Genomic DNA, 13,094 nt, shown 5'->3' on the forward strand with positions numbered 1-13,094 from the left:
ATATCTACATAGTTTTATATTTAATGGCTATATGTTATCTACACTTTCCTCACCCTAGTCCCAGCCCCATACCTATAGTGTGTGTATGTGTGTGTGCACATTTCCTCTAAAATTATTTAATCAAGACGAGATTACTGGTTTCATTATGGGGTTACTGGTTCAAAGTACATTAAGATTTTTATTGTTCTTGATATTGAGTACTAGAATATTTCTCAGAAGGATTCTGAGTTTAAACCCCTTCAGGGTTTTTAAAGCATAATTTTGATATGTGCACAATGACATTTTTAAAAGGTTATGGAGGCAATTAGGCAGTTAGGAGACTATCATAATAGTATGTCCCAACTATGGTCCTATTTTTACTTTAGAAATTCCACAGGTCTGGCTTCTCACATTTGGGTAACTGGGTCAGAATATTCCATTTTTAGACAGTTACACCTTTATGCAATCAGCTTCTATACTCAGTCATCATAGAAACAACAACAAAGCCCCTCATATTGAGACCGTGTCCCTAACCGTTGACCCCTCTGTGTCTATCAACCTGGTCACTCAAGGTGGATCATTTTCTAAAAAGACTAGATCTTTTGACAGCAGCCTCTATGTCACCATCTTATGAAGAGAGGTGGGCTACTGCTCTTTTACCACAAACCAAGTTCCAAACTTTAGGGTTAAATTAAAATTCTATTCTTTGGGGACAAATAACAATAGAATTTGCCTACTAACAAGAGTTTTTATAAAAATCAAATGGAAAAATATCTGGGCAGGTCTGTTGTGTATAAAATTTTCCTAGGGGGCACTTTTCAGAAATCACTACATGGAAAATCACCAGAATGGAGTTTAGAGGTCTGGTCCCTGAGTCATTAGCAGGCAGATGGAGTTCTCGATCTTGCGTGGTTAGTGGAAAGATTGGAGGGTGATGGAGCAGAAAGAGCAGGTTCGGGGTAGGACAGAGCATTATGGACAGCAGTGATTGGAAATAAGCCAAAATTGTCTTTAAAGCTCTTCCAGCAACTTTCCTTTGGTTACCTTTGGAAAATAATGTGTCTTCTTGAGGCAGAATAGAAAGAAGTCTTACCTGCCAATTAGGGCTGGCCGGTTTATTATTTAGCACCCACTAATTTGAAGTCTGTGGAGCTACAACCTTAAAGCTAACTTTTCTTTTGTGGCTTTCTGCCCATTCTCTCTTCTCAAGTTTTACTAAATTACCAGATTGAAACTTGCTGCGTGGATAAGGTCTCACTTTCTAAAGATTGAATAGCTTCTGTGTGTTCAGGATCAAGCTCACCAAGGCTTGCTAACCTGGCTGAACCAAACCCACACACAGCTCACACCTAGGGTGGGGGTGCCAAGACAGCCCGGGGAGCTACACACAGGCTGGGCAAACCCAAGTGTCCAGAAAGTGTTCTGCAACAAGATTGCAAGGCGTTTCTCTTAGAGGCACCTTCCTAAGAGCAAAGTGGCTAATATATGATTCGTACAAACAAACAAACACTCCTTCCCAGGCTGCTTATTCCTAAACTGTCACTTACTTTTGCTAAAGCATTCGCGTTTCCGAGCGCCAACGCCACAGCGATGGGCGAGGTCTCCCAAGCCACGTGGGGAGAAGGCCAGCATCCGAGCACTACAACCCGGCCCCGCTAGGACCCGGCGGAAGCGGCTTCTCGGTGGCGCTGGGAACGAGCTCGGCGGGCCAGCCAATCAGAAGCCGCGTCTGCGGAGCGGGCCGCCGCCCGGATCCCCCCACTGGCCGCCCGGGGCACCGGTTATTTAAAGGCGCGCCGGCTCCAAGCTGTCGCGGTCCGGGGGCCTGGTCAGCGCAGCGCGTCGACATGGCGAACCACATCGTGCTCTCCAACGGCGCCAAGATGCCCCTCGTGGGGCTGGGCACTTGGAAGGTCGGTGCGGAGGGGGCGCGTCCCGCGGCTCTTTGCGGGCTCCGCGCCGCCTGGGCGGGAGGGACCTGGAGTGACCCTTAGCGGTCCCGGCCCTGGACGCCTGGCCTCCGAGGCGCCACTCGGGCTTGCCCGGCCCTCCGGCGGCTCGAGTTGCCCCGTGGGCCCCGAGGTGGGCCGGGCAGGCGGGCCGGGCGCTGGCTCCTGGGTCGGGCCGGGGGCTTGCGTGAGGGGCTTGGGGGCGGCCCGCGGAAGGCCGGCTCTGTGCACGCTCGGTGGGTCTGGCTCCCCGGCCGCGCCTTGAGTCCGATCCCAGCTGGAAAGGTCACTAAAAGGAAAGGGGAAGGGGGCTTCCCGAGCCCCCGCCGCCTGGCCCCGGGGATGGACCACGGGAGGTGGATCGGAAAGAGATGGGGCGGGGGGGGGGCGGGGGGGGAACGGCTGCTAAGGCACTTCTTGCGCCGCCTCCTTGTTTGTCTTATAAATAGTTTGGCCTTAATCGTTTCCGATTTTCTCTCCGGAATAAGCATCTCAAGGTAAGCGCGCCCGGAGACTGCAGATAATTACATTAGGGGGCGCGGGTTTGCCCAGGACGCATCCACTTCCTCGTCCCCAGACGCGCAGCTGAACCCCTGTGTCCCCGAGGGGCACTTGGGGGTGTCCTGGGAACCCCGCGGGGGAATCTGGGCGGAAAACTGTTGGCATCAGCATTGAATGAAGCTGGCCCCCGGAAACCTGACCCCCACCGAAATCTCTCATGCTCGGCGTCCTTAAGAAATGGTCAGGAATAAAACGGATAGCCTGGTTATCTGAAAATTAGGGGGCGTGGAAAGTGGTATTAATGGGGCAAAACCCAGTATTTTTTAAGCCGCTTAAGAGGCAGCTTTAGGTATCATACATAACATTCCACAGCCATGACCCGGGGTTTCCCACCAACTTTGACTGTGGGCCTGGGTGTTGGATGTTTGCACACAGACAAGGGAAGAAAAGGCTGGATTGAGGCGTACCCCTGCGGTGGTTTGGACTACCCTAAAACCCGCAGGTGAAAATTAGTAAATATAAGGTGAGTAAGAAAGGGGTTCTAGACTTGCCTCACACAGACGATGTTTCCTGGCCAAAGTGATCAGATCAGAATATTAGTAATCCTGTGTTTCCTTCCAAAAGACCAGCGGTGGCTCCAAGGGTGTAATTGAATTATGACCATGATACTGAGTTAAATTTCCACCTGTTGCAGATTATTCTCTCGAAAAGGGTGTGAAATTGTGCTTTCCTGACCTACAAGTTGACCTCAGGTATACCAGATCCAAGCATATAAATGTAACCCTCATCTGTCCGTCAGTCCCTCTGTCCTCCAGCAGCTCCTGGCTCAGATCCCAGCACAGTGACCCCCGCAGGATGAAATGTTGTCCTCTTGGTGCCAACTTAAGGGCAAAGATTGGCTCTCACGGGCCTGGCTTGGGTGGTCGTGTCTCTGTCCCTGTACCAGTCACTGGCAGGTAACAATGTGTGACTAGGCCAGGCTTGAGAAATGTGCCCACCCCTCTCCCAGGGTTGGGGCTACACGGTGCTGGGCTGGCACATTACAGGGCTCTGCAGAGAAAATCAGAGTTCCATTAAGCCCGAAGAAAGTTAAATGCATGCAGGGCAGTTTCTCCCACCTGGGTCCCTCACTTGTCCTCGCTCTTGGGAAGGGGTGTGCTCTGCTGTCACTTCTCACGTCAGCATCAGCTGTGCCCAGGATGCCACAGAGAGGCTGTGGTAGTTACGGTCTTCTGCTCTGCTCTGCTCTGTTCCTTGAGCCATGGAGGTTGGGTAAGGCTGCAGGTTCAGCTTCTTATGCCCTCCAGGGAAAGAGGAGGTTGCCAGGTCATCTGAAGGTGTTCCTTGATCTCACACCGGAGGCTAGCATCGCCACCCGCCTCCCTGCTCCTCCGTGGTGGAAAGTAAGCTCAGGGTGCTAACAGGCTCAGGTCACGCTCTGTTCCCATGGCTCCATTCCCCCCTTGCCTGTTCACCACAGCTGATAAGCAGCAGATGTCTGCAGCTGCGATGGCCCCAGCCATCGAGTTTCCTTTTCATTGTCTACCCTGCTCTCCAGAGGCGCTCTCCAGGGGAATGCCCTCGATTCTTTCAACAGTCTGTTGCACCCGCTTATTTTTCACCTCTTTGGTCTGAGCAGGAGATGGAGTAAGTGTCTATGCAGTCGATCTGGGTGAAGCTTAATGGCGATGCGGGCACCTCTCTTCCTCCTCCTCAACAGCCAGGCTCCCCACACCTGTCCTGGTCACTCAGATGGTTTGGGCACAGCCAGCCATTCAGGTTCTTTGCAGTTATCACTGGGTACACAGTTCTTCCAGGGAGAACATTAGACTCGAGGCCATAGAGGGCTCCAGAGCTCGCCCGTCCATGGCTGTCTTGGATGGTCATTCCACTGGACCCGTTGGTTAGAGCCCCTTGCCGATGAGGCTGAGGCCGTGGGTTGGTGCTTTCTTTCCAGGGACTCATCTTTAAGGACGGGACTTGGTTCCCATCTACAAACTAGATCTCCACTGCTGACCACCACCTGGGGGTGAGGCTGACTTTGAGAGACCAGCTTTGTAGCTAGCCCTGAGAACTCATTGTCGGGCCCAGGGCTGGTTCCGAGCTGTCCATTCTGTTTTATGCCTTGAGTTTGGTCCTTCTGGGAGGTATCCTGACCTGATTATCCTGCCTTCCTTTGGAAAGTTAGCACCCACACTGTGAAGTCGAGTCTCCTCCGCCACCATGTGTAGCATCACAATGACATGGGTGGGTTATGGTGAGAGGAGAGAGAATCATCTGGCTTCAGGCCATCTGGCTCCAGCCAGGAAACAGCTTCCTGTGTGGAGTGATAGGCTGTGTTCTCTCGCTGGCTTCAGCTGTGGTCCACGTACCATGAGAAAAACCTGGTGAAAGGAGCCTGCAAGAAGACACTCAGCGACCTGAAGCTGGACTACCTGGACCTCTACCTTATCCACTGGCCCATCAGTTTCAAGGTAAGGGCACCGCTCAGGTGTAGCCTGTGGCGGGTGGGGGCCTCCTTTATTAGCAGGTGGAGTGGGACGCGCACGCTGTGTGTGTGGTTACTGCTCCAGGGGCAGGCCTCAGGCCAGCAGCAGCGACATCACCTGGGAGCTTGTTAGAAATCAGTCTCGGGCCCCACCCAAGGCTTCTGCATCCAAACCCCAGTGACTCAGCTGCATATTATAGAGTTTGAGGAGTCCTGCCCTGGGTTGGCGGGTGATTGTGTGGTTTACAACCTTGTAACAACCAACATGACTCGGGACATTCCTGCACACAGCTTAGGTTCACCGCTATCCCCGCCCTGCCCAGAGGCATGCGTGCACGTATACATTCATACCCTGCTCCTGTGTATGTGCATATTCCTACATTCCACACACATGCCACATCCTGTGGAGGCTTGGTGAATATTTATCGGCACTCCATCTCTGTACAGGAGTCTAGCGTTATTATGCCCTTTGCCTTCATTCCAGCTACAGGCTCAGTTTTCTGCTCTGTCAGCCAGATGGAAAGTGTGACGTTTACCCTATAGATCTATTTTATTGCACTGTGGGGTATCCAGGCCTGACTTTCATTGTTTGTGTTTCATGATAAGCCAGCGAGGCTTGGCAAGGCGACGCTTCTTTAGTCTGGTGATCCAGCCAGCAGGTGGACCCTGCGAGTTCTGGTCTGAGTCCTCCCTCCATCCACACACTCTAGTCCGGCCGTGGGCAAACTACGGCCCTGGGGCCGGATGCAGCCCGTTTGAAATGAATAAAACTAAAAAAAAAAAAAAGGCCGTACCCTTTTATGTAATGATGTTTACTTTGAATTTATATTAGTTCACACAAACACTCCATCCATGCTTTTGTTCCGGCCCTCCGGTCCAGTTTAAGAACCCATTGTGGCCCTCGAGTCAAAAAGTTTGCCCACCCCTGCTCTAGTCCATGGCAGGGTTCCTTTCACTGACCGAGAATTATCCATTTCCATCTAACTGTCAGCTCCGGCCCATTTGATAAACAGGAGTTGTCTGCCTATTTCTTTTTCACACGGACAGATTTGCCCTTGACTACCTTCTAAACACTTAGCCAGCTCTCGTAGTGTAGAATATTTTTAGAACTTTGCTTTCAAAGATGTCACTGCACCTCAGTGAAGGGCTGTTACTGATTGTCTGCGTTTGATTGTCGTGACAGCCTGGGAATGAATTTTTCCCGTTGGATGCGAAAGGCAACGTGATTCCCTCTGACGCCGATTTTGTGGACACATGGGAGGTAAGGCTGTCCCTGCTTTGGCTTTCTTCTTCAGTGCTGGCTTCCTGCTGTCCTTGTGAGTGGACGGGTGTGAGTTCTGCCACTTCTTCTGCCTCTATTTTTGCTCTTCCTGCCTCATTGAAGCCAGCCTGGCTCCTGTCTTGCTGTCTCTTGGCTTCTCCAAGGTCTGACACTGGCACTGAGTAGTAAGGGCAGGGCTGGTGTAAAAGATGCCTCTGACCCTGGCCTTTGGAGCACATGTCAGAAGCAAGCAGACCTTCTTTTGTCTTCAGGCCATGGAAGAGCTGGTGGACGAGGGGCTGGTGAAATCTATTGGGATCTCCAACTTCAACCATCTCCAGATCGAGAAGCTCTTAAACAAACCTGGCTTAAAGCATAAGCCAGTGGTTAACCAGGTCAGCATCCAGCAGGGAGCTGGTGGGGGCATGGAGGCTCGGTGCCCTCTGATTCTGGCGGTCACTGCTGTTCATGTCACCAGGGAGCGGCCGGGAGGCAAGCTCCTGGGCACTGGCACAGTCCTCACTGACGATTCAGAATGGCAGTGGCACATCGGGGGTGAAACTTGTAGGAGAGAAGGGTTGAGCCTGGCTTGTGATGGCTCCGGGTCTCACAGATGAGCAGCCTGCAGACACTGAGGTCCTCAGACCTGTCACAGCTGATAAGTGGCCAAAGCCAGAGAAACCCTAGGGCCACGGCCACGGTGCGCCAGGAACAAGGTTAGTGCTGCTAATGTCGAGGACACTCGCTGGGAAGCGTAGACGTGGTTGGGGCTTATCTGGGAGATAGGACGTTGGTTACACAATTTCCTATTGGATGAGGTAGGACTTGGCATGGGTACCTTCCTGAGTGTGCCATCGCCGGTGCCCAGGCCTGCATCTGCCTCCTGCTTGCACTTGCAGATCGAGTGCCACCCGTACCTCACTCAGGAGAAGCTGATCCAGTATTGCCAGTCCAAAGGCATTGTGGTGACGGCCTACAGCCCCCTCGGCTCTCCCGACAGGCCCTGGTGAGTCCCCATGGGACCATGTTTTCCTGTCCATTGGTGAACATTAGAAATGGCTAAAGAGAAGCATTCAGCACCAAGGAAACGGCTCGAGCTGATGTGCAAACCTTCCCAGGAGCCTTTGCTGGGTTTCCTGGTTGGCCTTTCAGGTAGCAAGAGGCCTGCTCTCTTTCCAGAGGGTTGGGAGTTTGTAACTAAGCTTTGAATCGGGAGGGCACTGGCGGGCACCCTCTGAGGCTGACGGGAGTCAGGGTTGGGGTGCTGGCTGTCTTGAGTGGCGGCGCCAACAGTTGCTCACACGGGTCACCTTTCTGTCTTCAGGGCCAAGCCCGAGGACCCTTCCCTGCTGGATGACCCCAGGATCAAAGCCATAGCTGACAAGTACAATAAGACCACAGCCCAGGTATGGCCGTGTCCAGGCGTTCGTGACTGTTCCCAGAACTTCTGCATATCTGGTGGCCCCTGTGGGCCGGAGGAGAGGGCCAGGCCCAGTCAGGCCCTCCTGGGAGTGTGGCCTGGGGTTCTGGAGTTTGTAGTAGACAGGGACCAACTGGGAGTGAGGAGACGCCGTGTGGTCTGGGAATAGCGGTGCCTGCCTGCTACCTTCCCAGGCTACCACGGGGCCAGCAGCTGCTACTGTAGGTGAAGGCGCATCTGTACTCCTAGAGCAGCTTGTTATCAGCTGCACGGGAAACGTTGTCTCCTCCCAGTGGGAGCAGCAGCTCCTGATCCGTGAGCTGTCAGTCTCCTGTAGGTGGGACGCCTGGGAGACCCGGAAGCGCAAGGCGTGGTGGCTGAGAGCAGGCCTCGGGTCGGATCTTGAGGGCACCCTCCTTGCTGCTGGGTGTGACCCCAGCGTCTCTGTGCCTTGGTTTTATCACTCGAAGTTCTAGGATGTCCCCTTCCGGGTGTGGATGCATAAGATTAAGTGAGATGATGACAGAGTTCTTGGTGAACATACGCACACACTCGGCACATCTGTTCGCAGGTGCTGATCCGGTTCCCCATGCAGAGGAATTTGGTCGTGATCCCCAAGTCTGTGACCCCTGAACGCATCACTGAGAACTTTCAGGTAAGGCCCGGCTGGTTGCCCTGGTTTTCCTCACTGGAGAGGAGGAGGGCTCTTCATGGGGTCTCGGCCTGTCCCTGGAGTGTGGATGGGACCCCACCCTCTGGCAGTCTCGGTGGGAGCCGGCCTCCGTAAGCTGCAGTGAACACACCTGGGACGGGGGCTCCTCCTGGGTGGAGGCACCGCTCTGGGGTGGGCCCCGTGCCTCAGTTGGCCTCTGCACTTGCACACTCCTGTGCTGAAGCTCCTCGGTGACTCAGTGTTGCCCTGAGACATGTTTGTGAGTGACACTGGGGTTGCATCAGGGCTTCATTAGTTGCCTCAGTTTCCCCATCTGCAAAGTAATACCTATTTCAAGAACTGTCATAAAGATTAAATAAGATACGTTAGAGGCTTCACACACAATGCTTGGTACGCGAGTAAACGCTCAGGAAACACTGCTGTGCCGAGGGTGAGTCCCTGGTCTGCAAGGAGCCTACAGGCCAGTCCTGCCCCCCTCTGCCAGTCCTGCCCTCCTCTCCCAGTCCTATCCCCCCTCTCCCAGTCCTGCACCTCCTATCGCAGTGAGGCCCCTGGCTGGCACCAGGGCATCAGGAGTGGTCTCTGTGGGCCCTGGGAGCACCCCCAGAGCGAATCAGCCTGGCGTCACCCTCCCTGCCTCTCACACTGGTGCTGGGTCTGGGGGTGAAGCGCTGCTCCGGCGGGGCCTGGTACCCTGAGCCTCTGCGCTCGCTGAGCAGAGCAGCTCCGCTAGGGCCACGCGGCCTCATCTGAGCTTTGGTTTCCAGCAGCTGTTTCCACTGTGAGCAGCTGACTCTGCCTGTTCACTGGCCACAGGCTGTGGCGGGACCTGTGCCCTAGGTCCCCTGGGAGACGGGGGCGAGGCCTGTGGAGGGGAGGGTGCTTGTTGTGTCCTAGGGGAGCGTTTCTTCTCACTTCAGATGTTCTGACTGTTCGAGATAGAGTGGCAAAACAGGGACCACTGTGGGAAACACATACCATGTAGAAATGGATGCTTTGTTTCGTGTTGTATATTTTCAAGGTGTTAGAAAAGAAATATTTTGAACTGACAAAGCTCAAGGTGCTGACATTTTGTTTGCTGTGTAGTCCTTGCACATTTTGCACAGTTGTGATCACAGAGTCTGCAGCAGACTTCTCGCACGTTCTGAGATCATCCAACGCTGAGGGCCTCCTGGCATGTGCCTGGCCCTCCCAGTCTCACCGGTGCTGCTTAGGGCCTGCCTGCTGGCCTCCGTGCTGGCCACGTCTCCCCTGCGAACCATGGTCTTCGTGCAGACGGTTCTTCTGATGCACCTCTCGCTGTCTGTCGCACCTGATTTGGCCTCGCAGGCCTGCCTCAGACCCTCTGGCCACAGCCTGGTTCCCCGATTCCTCTGGCCTCCCCAGCACTGTGTGAAGTGCCTCTCATACCGGGTGCGGTGAATTCCTCCTGCTGTTACAGCTGTTGTGTTTCCTTTGTAAACGAGGCAGACACGCCTTCCCATCATTGTGCCCCCCGGTGCCGAGCACAGCAGAAATGCTAGGGAGGGTCTTGAAATGAACTAAGTGGAGGCCCTGGAAGGGAAGGGCTGTTTTCTATGTTTCATGAACTCCCAGCTGAACCGCATGCCTTCTCTGAATATGCCGACAGCTTTCTCCGAGTTCAGCCTCCGTCTCCCCTCACCGCCTACGGCAGCATCTCATCAGCGGCCTGCGCAGCGCTGCTGCGGTCTTGGGTTGAGCTTTACTCGCAGAGCTTACTGTTTTCTCTTCCAGGTCTTTGACTTTGAGCTGAGCAGCGAGGATATGGCCACCTTACTGAGCTACAACAGGAACTGGAGGGTCTGTGCCTTGGTGAGGTGAGTGGGTCCCGGGCAGACCAGACTGCAGAACGGAAGCGTAGCTCCCAGCAGCCGTAGCGTCCACGTCCTGTCACCGTCACGGCCTCATTTGGTGCATTTCCTTGCGTTCTCATGCATGTGCAGCTGGAAACGTTAGCCCTGTGTCAGCCACGGGAAGATGCTGGGCCTCTGCTCTAGTGTCTTCTCGTCCCGGCCCAGGTGCACTGTTGCCTGACCCGCAGTCACTGCACGTTCTGGCATTTCATTTCCAACTCTTACTGTCAGTGGAAACCAGAGGGACCCAGGGGGCTGCCCCACCTTTGTGGAAGAATTTGCCTGCGGCCCTATCTGATCATGACGCTAATGAAGGGGTGTAGAGGAAGACCGTGGTGCTGGGGCCCGAGATCATCCCAGCTCCAGCACGATGGGCCACTTGGCTCTGAGATGGTCACTGGACCCTCTGCCTGGCAGTCGCCTGCGGGCCTCCAGCCACACATCCGCTGGTCCTTGTATTCCCTGATTCCTCTGAGGAGGTGACGGGGGAGGCTGTTCATTTCCTTCTCCTGCCTGTACAATAACTAAAGTTAGAACTTGTTTTCTTTCAAGAAGAACCGTCCCATTTTCCATGGGAGTCTAAGCGCCTCCTCTCGCTATTCTCACTGTCTGACCTCTCTGCCGGTTCCTCTTTGTCTCCTTACTAGTTAGTTACTCTCCTACACAAAATGTGAACATTCCCTGAGCCAGGTGGGTGGCTAGCTGTCCAGTGCAGGTCTGCCCCCTGGTGGCTTTCACCGCCCTGGGCAGATGTACCCTGGTGTGCATCTTGGCTGATAACTCTCCTGTCCAGGTGTGAACACGCTTGAGGTCTCACCCTGGCCTCAGACTCAGAACAGGCCACAGAGGTTACCACTGGCAGCCCCCAACCAGGGCCCTTTTTGATGTCCCTGTGTGTGTGAATGCTCTTTAATCTTTAGACGTTGAAACCATCTTTGGATCTAGTGGGTAAGGGAGAGAAGTGAATCTTTCGCCAGTTTACACCTATCTGCTTTCAGAACGTCCCTGCTATCCATTCTGTTCCCATCCACCGCTGCCCCCCGTAGGGAAGCTCTCGGGGCCTATAGGCCACAGTGGTTTTCTATCTGTTTCTTTACACTTAGACTTCCTCCACTCTCTGGTGCTGTTCTAGACTCCACTATCAGATTAGTCCTTGGGCTCCTGATGGTTCGTGGGGATGTTTGGGGTCTGAGTGGGGTGGGAGAGGCTGTCCCCAGCATGCCCAGGGCACCCAGGGAGCTCTTTCTAACACTACATATTACCTCTGGTGATTATTGTCGTTCTTCGCCTCCATTGCTAATGGCGGTGTTTATACCTCAGGTTTGATGGGATACAATAAAAAGCAGATCGCGGGGAACTTTTGAATGGTTCTGAGTATTTAAGTAAGAGTTATATGCCCCACGCGGGTTCACCCTGGGCCTTTCATGCTCTGCCTGGCCAGCCTTCCCAACGTGTATTGCTGTTACGTTCCCAACACAAGCCTTTGGCCCTGCCGGATGGGACTGGACTGGCGAACACACTCGCAGCTCTCCATCCCCAGGTTGATGCCCTCCCTCCCTCCCAGTTCCTTTTATCGAATCCTCAACTGCTCACTGGGCTCCTGAGGGACGGAGCATTTCTGTCTCCCTGTACTCGGAGCACATCTCTTATGTTGTCATCACCTCTTAATGTCTGAGACAAGGTGCTCTCTTGTCCTGCCCATTGGATGGAATTATGAAGAAGCAGGAATTGTGTCTTGCTGCCCTGAACACCCCAGGCCTGGTGCTGGGCACTGGGAGGGCATCATCATTCATGAGAGTCTGTGGCAGAGGAGTCTAAGGGTGGGCGGCTGCCCCCAGTGCAGACCCATGGCCTGCAGCTCAGAGCCGACTTGCTCCTCGAAGGCCTTTATTTCTACCTGTAATGAGACACTCAGCATTTCTGACTTTTTGTAATTTATTTTGTCTGAAATCTCTTAAAAACCTAATGTGTTCCTCTTTCTCTTGACAGCTGTGCCTCCCACCAGAATTATCCCTTCCATGAAGAGTTTTGAAGCTGTGGATGCCTGCTCTTCCCCAGGCCACCTGCCACCGTTTCCTGCCTTGTTCTTCCTTTTTCGTGTACGTAGTGTAGTGTGGCCATGTCCCTCACCACAGGGCAGTCACCTGCAGTTGCCCAGCCAGGGTGTGGCCAGCCTGGCATTGGGGCCAACGAGCAGTCTCAGTAGATTGGAGTCTCTTCCCGTTTTCTTTGCCCTTTGTGTTCCGGGAAGATGCAACCTCCATACCCTTTCCTGACTAAGTTGAATCTACAAAGTGAAAATTAGTGCCACTAACAATGGGATTTTGGTTGCTTGGAACTGTAGTCCTTTCAGCCAGACTTCTTCTTGCTCAAATAAAAAGAACTTTTGTGAGTTTGATGCTGTTCGTTTTGGCTTCGTTTGTTGAAATGATTCATCGCCTCTGTCCCGCTCGACCTTCATACCATTGATCCCCACAAAGCAGGCCATTCAGCTCTGCAGCACCAGTGAGGGCTTGGCCCCTTTCCTTTTGGTGGGGAACCCTGAGCCGTATATTTTACCCAGTTAGCCTTAGGGTGATGGGGTTCCTCTGGCTGCACATTGGAGTCAGCTGGGGAGCTGGAAAGGCCAGTGATGTCTGGACCTCACCCTGGAGACGGAAGGTAGCCGGGACATCTGGAGTTCGCGTGCCCCCTGGGGGTGCTAATGTGCAGGCCCAATGGGAGCCACAGCTTTAGGGCCAAGCCAGGATGTAAACCCACTGGTGATTTCACTTGTGAGACCGAAGTCCTGTTTACTAGGCAGTGCTACTCACAAGGAACTGCTTTCATGAGCTCCTTTCCTAGACCAGAGAGAAGAGCATCATACCTGGTATCTGTCTGAGCTGGGGCTGCCACACGCAATAGCACAGCAGGGTGCACTGAACAAGTTTATTTCTCACGGTTCTGGAG

At 53.7% G+C, this 13,094-nt stretch overlaps 1 protein-coding gene across 1 annotated transcript; it reads left to right on the top strand.

Annotated features, from left to right (window-relative positions):
- Positions 1-1,738: 1,738 nt before the first annotated feature.
- Positions 1,739-12,543, top strand: AKR1B1 (aldo-keto reductase family 1 member B). The gene is made up of 10 exons (XM_023753543.1): positions 1,739-1,892; positions 2,378-2,425; positions 4,763-4,903; positions 6,101-6,178; positions 6,451-6,573; positions 7,078-7,184; positions 7,503-7,584; positions 8,170-8,253; positions 10,027-10,109; positions 12,135-12,543. The coding sequence occupies exons 1-10, from the start codon at positions 1,827-1,829 to the stop codon at positions 12,175-12,177; spliced, it is 855 nt and encodes a 284-aa protein (XP_023609311.1). The 5' UTR covers positions 1,739-1,826; the 3' UTR covers positions 12,178-12,543.
- Positions 12,544-13,094: the final 551 nt, after the last annotated feature.

Source organism: Myotis lucifugus, unplaced genomic scaffold, assembly GCF_000147115.1.
Source record: "Myotis lucifugus unplaced genomic scaffold, Myoluc2.0 scaffold_46, whole genome shotgun sequence".
NCBI lineage: Eukaryota > Metazoa > Chordata > Mammalia > Chiroptera > Vespertilionidae > Myotis > Myotis lucifugus.

What these genes read in the sequence shown, in the direction of transcription:
- AKR1B1 (XM_023753543.1), top strand. Translation starts at nt 1,827, where the DNA reads ATGGCGAACCACATCGTGCTCTCCAACGGCGCCAAGATGCCCCTCGTG. An exon ending in ACAATAAGACCACAGCCCAG is followed by an intron (nt 7,585 to 8,169) that starts GTATGGCCGTGT and finishes ATCTGTTCGCAG; the next exon opens with GTGCTGATCCGGTTCCCCAT. An exon ending in AGGGTCTGTGCCTTGGTGAG is followed by an intron (nt 10,110 to 12,134) that starts GTGAGTGGGTCC and finishes TTCTCTTGACAG; the next exon opens with CTGTGCCTCCCACCAGAATT.